The 16362-nt window shown below is 35.8% G+C and overlaps 1 protein-coding gene across 1 annotated transcript in view; it reads left to right on the top strand.

Annotated features, from left to right (window-relative positions):
• LOC121421241 overlaps nt 1-16362 on the top strand; it is a 37493-nt gene that overhangs the window by 16243 nt on the left and 4888 nt on the right. Inside the window, exons 2-5 of the mRNA XM_041615904.1 lie at nt 8844-9221; nt 9574-10001; nt 10468-10742; nt 15480-15533. Of these exons, the coding sequence (XP_041471838.1) occupies nt 8886-9221; nt 9574-10001; nt 10468-10742; nt 15480-15533 (1093 nt within the window). The 5' untranslated portion in view covers nt 8844-8885. The remainder of the gene's footprint in view (nt 1-8843; nt 9222-9573; nt 10002-10467; nt 10743-15479; nt 15534-16362) is intronic.

Here is a 16362-nt window from a genome sequence, read left to right on the forward strand (position 1 = left end):
CAGTGCTTTTAATATTAATAATAACAATCATCATCATAATTACGTTTTATATACTCAGGTTAGCCATTTCGGTTAGGGAGGATAGATGATCTAGAGGGTGTCGTTGTTTTACTTTTTTTTTTGGGGGGGGGGGGTGCCATCACCATTGGACACTGTAAAGAAAACTTTGGAAAAGGGGTGTTTTTCATCTGTAGGCGCGGAATTTGAATATAGTGTCAGAAAAAAAAATCATTTTAAAATGTGATCCCCTATTAGAGTATGCAAATTCGGGACATCGCACAAAATCTGTGTGTAAAGTGTAAGAGCGACCTGCAATTCAAATCCTCCTTTAGATAACTCATCCAATGAACAAAGTTATGATATAACCTTGTTCTCTGTTACTATTTCCTGTGTGGCAAAATAAGGTTGGCAATGTTAGGCTTATTTTATCTTGTTCTGTGGACAAGTGCTTGATTTTTTAACATGGTCAGTTTCCAGTTTAGCTAACCATCATATGACTTGGCTCTTAGATAATATCCTTCTTAATTTCCTTCTTTAGATTAAAAATACAGATTGAAAAAAAAAAATTCTTGCAATACTATTTTTAACAAGTACCCGAAGTCATGTTTTGAGCACTCTGGTGAATACAAAATTATCCCCAAGTTCCTAATGAAAAATAAATTGCAACTGTATGGGAAATAGTGTTTTTGGTTACAAAAGTAATATTTCAATGAACCTTTTATGTGTGTGCTGTGTTCTGCATTGGCGCACCACAGCCCTACGTGTAGATTCCCCACAGGTAGGGTGGTTGCAGTGAACAAAAGGTTTAGAGTACCCTTTTCAGGACAATTTTCGTGGATGCTTTTCACTCTTCACGCGCAGTGACCCCCCCCCCCCATGTTTGCGTGTAAAGAATAATACGATGAGTTTTAAACCCTGGTATTCGGCTGATAAACATTTTTTTTAATATCAACTGAGTTTCAGATAAACCATTTTATTTCAAATAAAAATTTAATTATTTGATTTTGATAAACTAGGTTATCCGAGCTTCACAAACTTATTTTTCATTATCAATTTATTTATTTTTTTTTATAAAGTAAGATTTCCGAAACACAATTTTTTTTCATGGATTTCATGATTTCATTTTTTGTTCAATTTTGGTTAACTAAGTGGCTGGTTTAAGAACGGTGTTTCTCGAAAACTTTTGTTTTTATTTTTAGGATTGGGGAAGGAGTTATCATCATTTGGTCCAAGGGCAGCGCCGGATGGTTTTATTCCCCGTTAAGGGGGTGGTGGCAAGAGTAACACATTTTAGACGAAACTCGAAATCGAGGGAGCAAAAGCACCGAGCTTGCCGTCAAGCATTTTTTTTAATGTTCTAAAGTGAAAGCAAATGATTTCCTGCACAATTTTTGTGAATATTTCAAAAAAAGTCGGGGGGGGGGTAGGTGCCCAACTATTGCTGCGTACAGCTAAGCATCCCATATAGCGCCTTTAAGGTGAAATACAATATTTATTACTTGGACACAAAAATAAACAATAATGACACCTATTTTGTCTAAACGTTGTCATTTGTTAATAACTGAATAATTGCAACTTTCCTAATCTTACGAGGCCCTTACAAAGCAAAATATTAGTGTATGTTTTATAGCCTTAGTTAACTCAATCGACGACCATATCCCAATATGACCCCATCAAACATACCTTTGGAAAAACCTCTCATTCTCATTTTCTACTAAGTTTTCTAGCAATCAATATCAAATTATGTTCATCATGTTCATTATTCGGACAGTGCGTTTCAGGAGAGGCACTGTTAGGGGTTGACATAATTCAATTCCATTTTAAATCGTATAACTTGTTAATCTGATTTATTTGTTAACTTTTGATATTTTTGTAATAATGAAACATGTAAAGAAAGGTATACAAATTTAGTCTCATGAAATCATTTGTTTGTTGACGAGGTAGTGATGGTCGGAAATATTTAGCCACCAGCAGAGACATTTATCAATGCAGGAAGAGAACATATTAATATTTCTTCAACCTATAAAAGATGACCATTCTATCACGGAAAAGGATGGAAAGCGACGATTTTTGCCTCCCCGAATATTGCAGAGTGTATTTTCGGGTGAAGTGCCAAATGCCCTTATCAGGCATGAAATTTTAGTTTAATAACTTTTACCTGATCATCTCTTCGCTGAACAGTACGCCACCCCTTCAATGCAAAAAAAGGAAACTGAATTGAATAAAGAAAGGTATATTTTGCAGTATGAAAAACATAAAAAAAACAATTTCAGGGACGAAACTTTCCATATTATTTTTTGCATTACAAATGGCAGGTTAAGCGACGATGAATTTAGACTATGTTACCTATTCGACGTCACAATGTAACAATTTTTCAGTTTAAACACCATAATAGCTTTGGTGAGTTATAAATCTTGTTCATGAATTTATAAGGGTAATAAAATATCACTGACTGTCTTTCAAGAGTTTAGGGTCACATGATGAAGGTCATTGGTAATGTAGGATCAATGAATTTTGTATCTCGTTTTATGTGAGCGGTGTAATTAAGATTTATTATTCGTCTTAGTCGTTTTCAAAGTCAGCACTGATACAATATTGAATCACGTAGTGCAGGCATGACTGCCAAAGGAGTTCTATTTGTTTCTGAACGTCAGCTCTTAGTATAGTGATTGTTTGGTTGAAAAGTGACTTTACGTTTCAGAGTTATGTGTCATAAAAAAAGTGTTACGTGTAAATGATAAAGTTGACCAGAACATGATCTTTGAACTTACCATGTGACCCCCGACTGTAGCATGACAGGCGGGTCCCCCAAGTGCATCTAAAATCTAATTTTGGTTGAAAAGTGACTCACGGTTGCAGAGTTGTGTGTCCTTAATATAGTCTTGCATGTAAACTTCAACGTTTACCTTAAAATAACCTTTGACCTTAACATGTTACCTCTGACAGCAGCATAATATGCAGGTCAACTACATCTACCATACAAGTTTGGATGAAAAGTAACTTACAGTTGCGGAGTTATGTGTCAATTGGGACCTTTCGCAATCATCACGGACGCTAGTATTAGGGTCCCCTAACACAAAAGTTAACGCTTAATCATACACTTGATTTTTAAGATTGATTGTGCATTACAGTCAATAGAATCAAACGTAGAAAACTGCTCTACGATCAATGCTAAGCTTTGTGTAACAGGGGGGTTACAGGCCCTACAAATCTGCTTTTCGTGTGCAAAATCCCTTTCCGCGACACCCGTACCGCATACATGCATGTATATTACGACTGATGGCTGGAGATATTCAAAATGCAGGACCTAAAATAGATTTATGACATGGATAAGAAAGTGGTTTTTCAAACAAATCGAGAACATATTGAGTGAGGAAAAACTTACTGAATGAAGGCTTAAATATAGATCATTACAGTCCATCGAATCGATATTACATTTAATGTGGATTATTGGTGGATCACTGGCAATTGATTTCATGGATAAGATCAACCTCTCCAGCCGAACATTTCGCATGCGTTGATATGTACACATCATATGCGATACCTTTGAACTCGTTTTCCTTTTGTTTCTTTGTTTCTTTTACACTTTTACACTCCTTATACTCCTTGTACACAAACGATATGCCTCTCGCACACGATGTGAGGGGCATTATGTTTTACATTCCCCAGAAATGGGGATTAGATTCAAATTCCGGGGGGACCACTTCCATTGATGAGTGGATACCAGGCACGACCATGGGGTTTCGAAAAGTACCCTAAACAAGTGAAGCAATTCTTTTCCAGATTATGAAAATGCATCTCTTAACAAGTATTTGGCTTGTGAAACCCTACAAGTATTGGATATATATCCCTTTTTTCAGCATTTTAAACATCGTTTTGACACCCTTATAACGCTACATAGGCCTATATACGTAACGTACCTGCCCACTCTGTCCCCTTTTACGGGTGGTCGCTACTGGTATCCACTAATCAATGGAAGTGGGCCCCCCGGGCGGCCTCTCGAGCTCTAGGAGGAGTCAAATGTGGCTTTGGAAAGTCGTCCTCAATCGGATAAATCGCTGTTACCATAGTAGCAACCAGAATTTTGCACACGAAACGCATATTGAATGTTTTCGTCGCAGATGCGAAACGAAAAAAAAATCCCATGTCACACAATTTGCATTGCAGGACTGGGTTTTACGACCATGATGACGGGCCCAAAAAGTCCTTTCCAAAGTCAACTACCGTTGTAAATAAGCGTCCGCGTCCTCAAACGAAAGGTCGGGATTATGTTTGTAGAGACGGACGGACGACGGACGCCTTCACCTCTGGTGGGCGAGACAAAAAAAAATTCACGCGCATGTGTACTCGCATGGAATGATTTCGTGTCCGGAAATTAACCTCGGAGGCAAAATAACCTTTTTTTTGAGGGGGGGGGGCGAAGGGGGTAACTCACAAACTTTTTGCATATTTCTCGGTAGACCCTATTGACTTGAAAAGGACTAGCTGTTTGCATTGGGTAATGAGAAGGATATTTCACCAAAGAAATATTGCGAGCGTGAAGCGCGGCGACCTGAAAATTGTTGATATCTTGCGATGATAACTGGACGTTCTAAGCACATTTTGTAATCATGAACTAGATGGCTATCTAATTAAACAGTTGATGCGAGCCCGTAGCGTGAGCTGAAAGTTCAATGGAAGTTTATCTTGCTAAAACGAATAATGAAAAACCCCATCGCGAGAAGCATAATTGACTTAAAAATTTGATTTTTATGCCCCATATGAAAAAATAATTTAGTTATCTCAGTAAGAAGTTAAAGAACGAAACAGCTGTTTTGGAGCACTTTGCAGCTTTAGTGGAATGCTTTTGACAACATTTACTCTACATTTCTCGTTATTTTTCGAAAGTTCGAGGGTGGGGCCAACTGACTTGGGGCACATCCTTCCAGTGCCTCCTCCCTTAGCGCCGCCACTAGTCATGGGCGGCGCCCCCACGACCTTGAGATATATTCAAACATTGCAGGTGGCCACTGTTTTATCAAATCGCTGGTATACACAACACATTAACGTCAACGCAGATGCGGGTAAGAAACTAGATATTTTGAGGCAGCACAACATTGCAATTGTGGAATAAAAAAAAATCGCCAGCGAGTGAAGCGAGCCAGAAAAATTTGCCCTTTAAAATTGTTTTGAAATGAAATTCTACTTAAATTGCGATAGCAGCTTTGGAAATTTAGCCAAAGTAAGCATTAAGAGGCTTTGACGGGGGCTTTTACTTCGGTTAGGACATAATAAATTTGCCCTGATTGCGACCATTATTGCATAAAATGTAGCAAGCTTATAGACGCCATCCACCTTTCTTCCCGTTCTTTTTATTTTTGTAATCCTCGGTACCCCAGTCGTGTTATCATGGTTATTAAGTTCTTCTCTTTTTCCCCTGTCCCTCTTCTTCATATTCCCTCTCCCTTTTCCTCTTTCTCCTTTTCCTTCTTTCTTTTGCTTTCTCTTTCTCTCTTTCTCCCTGTTTACCTTTTCCCGTTTTTATTTTTTATCGTGGTGACATCCGCGGCCGTTTATGTCACTGCATACTAAAGTGTATATTGCCCATAGAAGTCTGGTAAATGGATATGGTATAATACGTGCCGATTCTCTTTTAAATTTGAATCCGACAGTTGAGCGAATCCCCATACAAACTGGCAAATCCCACACTATACAAAAAAAAATCTATTTGCACTGATATGACCTTGTTTTTTTTTACCGTTTTTGTCAGCGGGAAATGCCAAATTTGTCTGGGATTAGTTTTCGTACATGATATTTACAGCAAAATTGTTTGCTTATGTGTTGATTTCTCTTAATTGAACAGTTTTGACAGTGAGATATCTTCATGAAATCTTCATCAATATGCACTGATGATAATGTCGTATATCCAGTTTTGTAATTAATTACATCATAAATATATTCATTCAAAATCTGTCCACCACAATAAAGAGAAACAAATAATATTTAAGGTAATCCTTGTCACGACCTATTTTGTTACAAGAGAGACATATCATTCACACATAAGTGTATGCAAATATGAAATAATACTGATTTCGGGTAATAACATTACGAAAGGAGTCATCAGCCTGCCTACACGATGTACATATACGGTTTTCACAAAATATTACTTCGAGGAATACTCCAGGATGGAGATATTCATATGTCAATAAATAGAGTATAATTCACAAAGCAAAATGCTGACAATTTGATTAAAATCGGATAACAAATAACGAAGTTGTTAAATTTTAAAGATTTGCATTATTTCGGTGTAGGCATGTCTTCCTGAATATTCATTAGGTAGGCTGATTGTCACATCCCCACTTGTTCTTTTGTAATTTTATTATATGAAATGAAGTTTGTTTTAAAAAAAAGTCTACCAAGAACTAAAACAGTTGGATTGACAATTGATTAAGTGCATTCATTATTTTAGTATAATGGAGACACAACATTTACACATTTATGAATTAATGTAATAACATACAAAAGCAGGAAAGTGGAGATATGACGTCATCAGCCCAACGAATGGATACTCATGACGACGTGCATATAACTGTTTTCACAAAATATTGCTTAACTTAAAAAATTAATAACTTCGCTATTTGTTATCCATTTTTTATTACATTTTCAGCATTTAGCTCTGTGAATTTTACTCCATTTATTTAGATAAGAATATTTTCAGCCCGGACCATTCCTTTAACTTATGACATAATGTGGTATGCGCTATACAAGAACTGCGTTATTAGTATTATTTTATCTTGAAGCTGAATAAATTCATTATTTGATATCAGATTTGATAACATTTTTAGCACTTTCAACCGTAGATTTAACTCTGATTATTAGGATAAAATTATTTTCAGCCAGGAGTACCTTAACAAAGCTTTCAGCGTTTTATCCTTTCACATTTTCACACTCGTGATTACTCCTTTGGATGAACAACTGTCTCGCACTATGTTCTACATCATCATTATTACAGTGCTAAAATGAATACGTTTGTAATACAAAACGATTGAAATTGGACTTTGAATCTGACGGTTCAGCAAATTTTCTCTACAAATAAGCATGTCCCATAGACCCTGGATTTTTCTAGGGCGAGTTTTTATTTACAGCCGGAATAAAACACTTGTCTAGATTTAATGAAAATGCAAAAGTATTCCACATCTTTGTTAAATTTAATTCATAAAACGATTTTAACTTAATACATGTAAGCTGATTTGCCGATCCATCGAGACCCGATTCTTAAAAAGCAAAAGTTTGAAAAGTACTGCCAAAAAATCATTCGGCGGTAATATTTTGTCGTCATTAATAGCATGTCTGATGTAGATTATGAATCAAGGTACGGTTAGATAATTCGTTTTTCTGAATTCGAAACGGGAAAAGCAAAAACGAAATATTGAGTGAAAAGTGATTTTTTTTTTATTTAAAACAGAAAGACGGTATTTTTTTATATTATTTTTCATTCAAGAATATGTTAAAACGGGAAAACAGAGACTGTTTTTTTTTTGTTTACTGTCTTTACATATTCAAATTTTGTTTTTCATTGAAAAAAACAAAATTGAATAGAAATTTTGTTTCCTTTTTCCGTTTCAAAATTGGAAGCACGAATTATCTGATTGTACCGCCGTCAAAGTACGATTATATATTCCTTTTCCTTTGGCAAAACGGAATATTGAAGACTGCTGAAGCTTCTGCAAAGGCGGGAGGAGGGGGTGGGGGGGACTAAACGTCTATTGCTGGCCAGCCATGTGAAACATTGATGTCTGTATCGGCTTAGCACGTACAAATGCATTGTGAGTCGGTCGAGTAGGCTAGCCTATGATAGGGGCTCACGTTTGGGCAGTCAGCATTGAGGCCGGACAAGCCTGCATAATCAACCCCGCCAAATCAAAGTTTACGCGCCAGCAAGTAGTCTCTGTTCAACTTTGTTACATACATGTAATATTTTAGACTGTTTTATCATCCTAGATAAAAGTTTGTATTTTAGGTATAAACCAATGCATTAAAACTAAGCTCATTTCGCGAACGGGACGGGGCGGCTTCTGAACGGTACTTTTTTCATTTGGAGTATCGAGAGAACTGAGAATTACAGTAGGTCGGAAAAAAGGGGTCATCAAAGCGGTACGTCCCTGTACCATGCCCCCCCCCCCCCCGCGAAAAAAAAATTATCATAAATAGAGGCAAGTATAGATTCTTGAAAGAAAGCAGCATGAGATAACATGCTGGTGTTTCATTCGCCTGATGAAGCCATTAGGACGATTCCATACGTGTCGTACGGGACATTCTGACAACAATTTCTAGATTCCTAGCCATACGCTTTAGCAATATTCCATATTCCTTTTTTGTCAATGATAAAGCTATAGTGGGTAGTCGTGTGAAAAACTAATAAACAACACAAACAAAAACATGATTATGGGTAAATTATAGGTGAAAATGTTGTGTGTCTCACGGGACAAAGATATGTCCCATACGACAAGCAACTTTTTAAGTTCGAATTCCCCTATGGATAACAAATTTTTGTTGGTTGTCAGTTTTTTGCATCTCTAATACCATTTCTACTACTTCCACTAACACCATTTCTACTACTACTACTACTACAACTTTTACTTCTACTATTACTGCTCCAGTCACCATTGTGGTAGAGCGTCCGCCTCTTGAACTCGGCTGAGTCATACCAAAGACATATAAAAGTGGAACGTTTATGCCTTCTTGCTAGGTGCTCAGCATTTACATTGGAGAAGGTTAATGATACCATATCGTGTTACACAGATTATAATTAAAATCGATAATGATAATAATGATAATAATAATTACTCTGTTATTTATTTTAGATCAGAACTTCTTTTGCTGAAGTGTAGTCTGATTTATTCGTCATGCCTGTGGCTTTAAGCGAGTGGAGAGTGCGAATCGGAACCTTTATCCATAGGATAAAAGAATGGGTGGTCAGAGAGATGAGAGAAGAATTGCTTAAACAACGTATTCAGAGGCTAAGAGTTCTTTGGGAACGACTCAAAGCGAAGAAGAATGATTCTGAAGGAGGGTCGCAAGATCACAAGACCAGACAAGCTGAAGGGGATTCAACCAATTCTTCGTTGGTAAATCAACAAGACGACTGCAATGCCGAACCATGCACTAAAAAGGGTCAAGATTCACCACAGCCATGTTATGTCGGGAGTGATACCTTACATCATGAACCATCTGGTCGAACGGTTGGTAACATTTGTGATCATTTCTTAACAACATTATTTCCATGGGGAAGGTAAACTAAAAGAGCATGAAATGTCTGAGATGTCACTTTTAGAACAATTGAATACATACATCTTCTTTAGCACTAAAAAGGCAATGGAAGCGAAAAAATATTATACCTCAGAGATCATTATCTTTTTTACTATTCCCCTCCGGCTCTTATCCCATTAACATTTCTTATTCCTGTTGTCTTACTCTTCATTTTCTGCCTGTTATATCTCCTCCCTTTCCCTGCATGACATGACAGCATAGCCAAATGGTGTTCTTCGACAGCTCTGCGCCCGTGTAACATGACATGCTTTTCTTTCTCAACAGGTAACATCTCAGACAGACTCCGCTTCATTAAGTACACCGACACATCCAACCTCGGGACTTTGCCTATCCCGCCCCTTTCCCTCTTCCTTTCTTTCTCCTTCCTTTTATTTTTGCTTTCCTGTGATTTTCCTATTGATTTCTTCGTTATTGTTGCCCCTTTCTCCCGGATTTGGTATTCCCGTTTCTGTTTCTCTTCCCTTCCTTGTCGTCTTTCTCTTTGTACTTTCACTTTTTCTCTCCCCTCTCCTTCCCTTTTCCCGACGGGAGCGAACTTTTAGAGAGTGTCACACCTGCACAGTCTCTCCCTCAAACTACGGCTCTGGTACGAATGAAACGGTGGATGAACAGTTACCTCAGCAGCCTAATCTACAGGAGTTAATGCTTGTTACTGCGGGGGATGTGGAGCTCAACCCAGGTCCTCGTGAAGGGTAAATACATTTGGAATTATAGATTTTAAAAATACTCAAGACAATTGTATATGTGGTAATTTAATTAAAGTATTTAAACATAAGCATACCCTCAGAAGAAAGAATGATATATTCTTTACTTCTCGAATTGCATCGACATGTGTTTTCTGTATAATCCACAATTATTTTATTGCCTTGTTGGATCATGATATGCCAATTACATACTTGTTTGACTTCATAAAATAATGAACAAGAAAAAGAAATATTAAATACTGGCACCTTCAAAAATTTATTACAAGTCATACCAGGCCAATAGTTAAATGTGTTGTTTTATTGTGCTTCCTTTTTCCATTTCCATGATCCCCTAGCTCTCCCCCACTCCTTCATTCAGAGGTTACAAATTCATCTATCATGTCTATGTCGCTGAAGTATACATCAGTGATATTTTAATCTTAACATAAGTCCATTGTCCATCCTCCCAACGCAGTTCGATTGATAGTGCTCTTCAAGAAAAGGAACTTGTATCACTTGCAAAAGAGGTTCCTGGTAACTTCTACGATACGTTGTGCATCACACTTGGCTTCGGCTATACAGAGTGCCGAAACGTTTTGAGTAAACATCTGTTAGACATCCCAGGAGCTTTGATCGAACTCTTCTGCCGATGGAAAATCAAGCAGGTAGATGGCACAGACTGCAGGGCAGTACTTGGAGAGATTCTGAAAGAGGCCAACATGGGTTCGCTTCAGACAAAGCTATTAGAAGGTTGGTACAGTGTTGTAGTTTTTCAGAACAAACGCTCTTCATTTTTTTAATATGTATTATTTATAATGGGAAGAATGTCCTCTTGGGCAATTACTATTATGATTTATTGATATAAACCAAAATGACTGAATACACACAGTACAATACATACATGATTCTAAGACTAACACTCAGCCTGGGGTATCACTTTAATCAACGTGTCACTACATGGGCATGTGGAAACAAAGGAGATTATACATGGATTACTTCCCATAATAACGTACGGAAATTTCTTTGAATATCTATTTGAAATATCTATACTCAAGAAATAAAGTTAGTCCCACACCCCCCCCCCCTTAATCAAAATTCAACAATTTTTGAATGAGATAATTTTGATATTTAGAATTTCGCAAGTGGTTTCTACACTCATTGAGCAACTTCAGGGAAAAAAGACATTGATAGACTCGATAGACTTGATGCATGCATAAGTTATCAAAGTCAAACGACGATTTTTAACAATAACGAGTAATTTTCGGATATAATTTTTAAAAAAGTTTGGCAAAATCTGTTTCCTGTGACTTTTATGGTGGTTGTGTTGATTCATCATCCCCTTTTTAACCACTCAACACAGAATTTTGATCCTGATACTTCGCGGTTAAATGAACACATATTTGAGGGATGCGTAAACATGATAAAAAAGTGCATGAAGGGGAAAAATGTTGATTGCACCCGCTCCCCATTTTTGAACCTCTTCCCATTTCACATTCTTGACCTACCACTAATATGTATATGAATTCAATTGATCCTGTGAATCGTTAGTAAAGGATCCATATATAAGTATGAACAGTATTCATTCTCAGGTTTTCAAGAGTGCTCGTTCTTCCATGACAAGTCTGCACTGTACGCTCACTCAGTCATAAATGTAGAAATAAATAAATTTTTGCTCAGAATTCAGCGCATAGGTTGATAAACATTACTGCTGTAGTTCCAACATATTGATTAGTGGGTTACTTATACTGAAACATATGCAATCATATTGTACACAATGTCACAAGAGAGGAAATGAAATGTTAACAGCAGTGCAATGAACCGTTGTTTTATGCATACACAGATCTAGCCCCCCCCCCCCCACCATGGCCAAGCAAATATATATAGTTATTTTTACTTCTACCATTTTTTTTCATGAAACTTCGCACATGGCTTCTTCTCATTTGTATAATTTTCAAATACTTTGTGCTCACTAAACCATTACTCATTGGGATTTTCATAAAAATAAAATCAAATGAACTGTACACAACGTTTTTTGACAGATATGTATAGTCAGTACCCATATTTAGTCCCCAACACAAAAATGCAGCTTTTTACATTCCACATGTTCATTCAAGCTTGAATGTTTATTGAAATAAATTGGAATCATTGAAGCATATACACTGGTCATGAACATACCGAATAGAAAATGTTGATTACATGTAAATAATTTCAGTGCTAAAATAATATTGCAAGGAAATATGAAAATGACAGTTTTATTTTCATTGGATGTCCATTGAACTGCGTGGAGATTAAGATTGTTGAAGCTTTTCATCCCAAAAAGGAATGTCATCAAATTACGCTTGTGACTTTCGAAAAGTGATAATTTTGCCGTCTGGTTGTAATCACTGAAGCGGAGCAATGTAAAAATGGCAGCGGTAATAATTGCAGAGGTAAAAATAGCAGGGGTATAAATGGCAAGAGTAAAAATTGCAAGGGTAAAAATAGCAGAGGTAAAGATGGCAGAGGTAATAATTACAGAGGTAAAGATCATGATATTCTACATTAACAAGAATAAGACGTGCCTTTGCAGTTAATATCATCATAATTATTGACCTTGAATATAATTATTCCCATCGACGAAATGAGCGTTATAAACTGATTACATATTATTTGGATTTTTCCACCAGTTTAGGTCTATACTTCATTGTTGATATGATTAAACTAAAACATTTTCATGCCAATGTTTTTTTTCAATTAGTGAGCGATAACAGGATTTTTCTTGGTTAGTTCATATAGTAGAACATGACTTCATTGCTTACATACCAAACGAATTTAACGTATACACTAATGTGCGCTACCGTTAGCACGCTGAAATAGATAAGTTGGGGATTTCTTTTTACATTTCAACAACATAATGGGTTCGAATAGATATTGATAGGATAGGTATGTAGTTTAATGTAAATGAAATAATAATAACAATTAATGTTCAGCTTTTCAGAGCAAAATACTCTAGCTAGTCCAAGTGGACGTCGGTTTTCTGAACTAGTTTCAGTGGTAATGGTTAAGTGTAGCGAATCAGATATATGAATGTATAGGTGTTTCTTAGGTACCATTCTATCGACTTGTTTTGAAGGTGAAGTTCACCCTGACAAATGGCTTAATGTAAAAATAGCACAAAAAGTAACTGAAGGTTCGCGGAAACCCGTCAAATATTAAGAAAATTATTAGAAGTTTGAGTTTGGGATCTGTGACGTCAAATACATGTACGAGCATTTGCCCCCGTATTTAAATGCACCAAAATGTATACTTTTTAAATTTTTAATAAGTGGTTCGTGATTGCTAAAAAAGATCTTTCAGGAGCGGATGTGAAATTATTTGTATGCTGATAAACAGTAATTGAGGTACACACAAAAAAAGATTTCCTTTTTTTTTCAGAACTGACATGTCATTAATATTTCTTATTACACCATATACGGGAAAAGGTGCTCGAAAAATTACGTCACCGTTTAAAAAATAAAAATCTAATAGCTTTCTAAATCTTCGATGGATTCCATAAAACCCTCACCAATATCATTTTAGTAGCTTTCTGTTAATTTTACAATAAACTTCATTTCAGGGTGAATTCCCCTTTAATGAATTAAGTACAATACTTGGGATCCAAAGTGTGCTCCAAATTTGAATATTAGAGGAGCGATTTGCAGAAGAGTATGATTTAAAAAGGTTACTTTTCCATAAGTCCAGCATCATAATTCTTATTTTCTTCTCAGAACCTTTCTTCTATAATCTACTGAACATCGAGGGGCTTTTGGATTTGGGGGGTATGGGGGTTTAAGACTTGCCATTTATACCTCTTCTTTTTTCTAGCTGCCATTTATACCTCTGCCAGTGTCACCTTTACAATGTATACCTTTTCCATTTTTACCTCTGCCATTTAACCTTTGCCATTTTTACCTCTGCCATTTCACCTTTGCCACTTTTACCTCTACTATGTTTAAATGTAGCCTGTTTTCTCTGCCATTCTTGTCTCTGCCATTCTCACACCGAGCCACTGAAGCATGACATAAAATATCACAGTAACAATCAATCAGAGGGTAGCTCTAAACTATTACCTAAATGCTCATGTTAAAAGATGTTTAAAACTCCTCCTAGTTCAGAAATTGTGAATGTTTGTTAAAAGGGGGAGGGGGTAATTTTTTTTCTAACGATTTGTTTTTCAATAGTTCAGGAAAAATAACATGTTTTGCGGTTAACCTCAACGTAATTGCGATAAGTTTTTTTCACTGCAAGTTTTTTCTATGAAATTTCCGAAGTGACATACCAACAGTCCAGAAAAAGCAAAGTGCTGGTAAGACGTCCAATTTGCATTATTCCAAAATGGCTACCATAGTGAGAATTTTAAAGATCATTGGTACACTGATCTGATCATGTCATTATCAAAAATAATTTCACAACTGCTATATTTTACAATTAGCTTCATTTTAAAATAGAATTTAAATTAGATTTGACCTCTGCAGACCTCTAAACGTCAATGACCTTAAGGTCACCTACCTCAGAAAAAAATGATAATTTGCGTCATTAAATCACAATAAATATGGTTAGAATGCAAAAGGTTATTGAATTTTGTCTTTCAAGGTGTCCTGATATTCAACATAGAATTTTATTGCAATGTGTTTGTGATCAAACCTCATTTGTTCCTGGATTACAAGGGTTCGATCCGTATTTACATTGTTAGTGTAAATTTTATCAAAGGGATTGTCCGGGCTAAAAATATTCATATCTAAATAAATAGGAGTAAAATTCACAGAGCAAATGCAGAAAATTTCATCAAAATCGGATAATGAATAACGAAGTTATTGAATTTTAAAGTTTATCAATATCTTTTTGAAAGCGGTTATATGTACATCGTCATGAATATTCATCAGATGGGCCGATGATGTCATATCCCACTTTCTTTTTCTTATGTTATTACATAAAATAATAATTGATTCATGTTTTCATAAATGTGTAAATGATGTGTCTCCATTTTGATGAAATAAGTTGCGCCAATAATTATTTAATGCACTTAATCAGTTGTCAATCCAACTGTTTTAGTTCTTGGTTGAAAATTTTTGAATAGACCTAATTTCATATAATAAAGTACAAAAATAGGGATATGACGTCATCAGCCCATCTCGTGAATATTCATTAAGATATGCCAAGAACGGTATCACTGGAATAATGCAATACAAATCTTTAAAATTCAATAACTTCGTTGTTTGTTATCCGATTTTCATCAAATTCTCAGCATTTTGCTCTGTGAATTTTACTCTATTTATTGGGATATGAATATTTCTAACCTGGACCATCCTTTTAAGTCCAACAATAAAGATGCTCCATAACCTTATTTACTTTATTTGATCGACCCCAAACATACGCAGAAGAATTAAGTAAAATCAGTGCAGTAGTAAAGGAGTGGATAAATGAAAATAATTATGTCAAGAAATAATGTGCATTTTTGTTCTCTTTCAGGAGGATATCATAAGTCTGATCTTTCAGGAGGATATCATAAATCTGATAGGAATGGTGAGTGCAACTTATTATAATTATCTGCATTCCTCATTCTTTTAAAAAAAGATCGACTCAATATAGTGCAGTGACGTGGTATCATGGTATGGTTTTGAGAGGTCTTTTTCATTTCCAATTGTGATTTTTTTTTTTTTTTTGGGGGGGCTCGTGCGAAATTAGCGAGCCCCACCCCCAATAAAAAAATAATGATAATGATAAAAGGTCATTCTGTTAATAAGATTTTTGGCGAAAATATTAACTGCTGATTGAGACACGCCGTATGAGCTACGATAAAAAAAAACAAAGAAGAAAAAATTAGTAGTGTTCATTCTGAAAATAACTTGAAATTTAGATTCAATTATTAAATGCCATTTTTAGCTCAATAAACTTGATCCATTCATTTCAATATTCCATGAGCCTTCTTTAGAGCTATCCATTATGAATAAACATGTAGGTATTATATACAGTGCGTATGAAAAAAGTTTACACTTAGATAAAATCTTGTAAATTATATATTTGTAATGTCCTAAAGATTTCCTTCTCATTTAAGCATTGGTACAGATCCATTGAAGCAAATGACGATATAACTGTCGAAAAATATTTCCGCTTGAGTGAGCACCACTTACTTTTGAAAGGTTGGTGAAAAATGATTTGCGCAGAACTTTGAAATAGTTTTGCGAATAAAAGTAGACCTTAATCATGAAGAACACGTGGAAATTAGTTAGCAAAATTGATTTGAAGATATCTTTTACCTTCTTAAACTTGTTTCCTTGCCCAAACACTTCGAAGAGTGATTTGTTCCCCATTCCACTCCCCCACACAACTAGTCCATCGTGACGATATTTGC

The sequence above is a fragment of the Lytechinus variegatus genome, chromosome 9 (genome assembly GCF_018143015.1).
Source record: "Lytechinus variegatus isolate NC3 chromosome 9, Lvar_3.0, whole genome shotgun sequence".
Taxonomy (NCBI): domain Eukaryota; kingdom Metazoa; phylum Echinodermata; class Echinoidea; order Temnopleuroida; family Toxopneustidae; genus Lytechinus; species Lytechinus variegatus.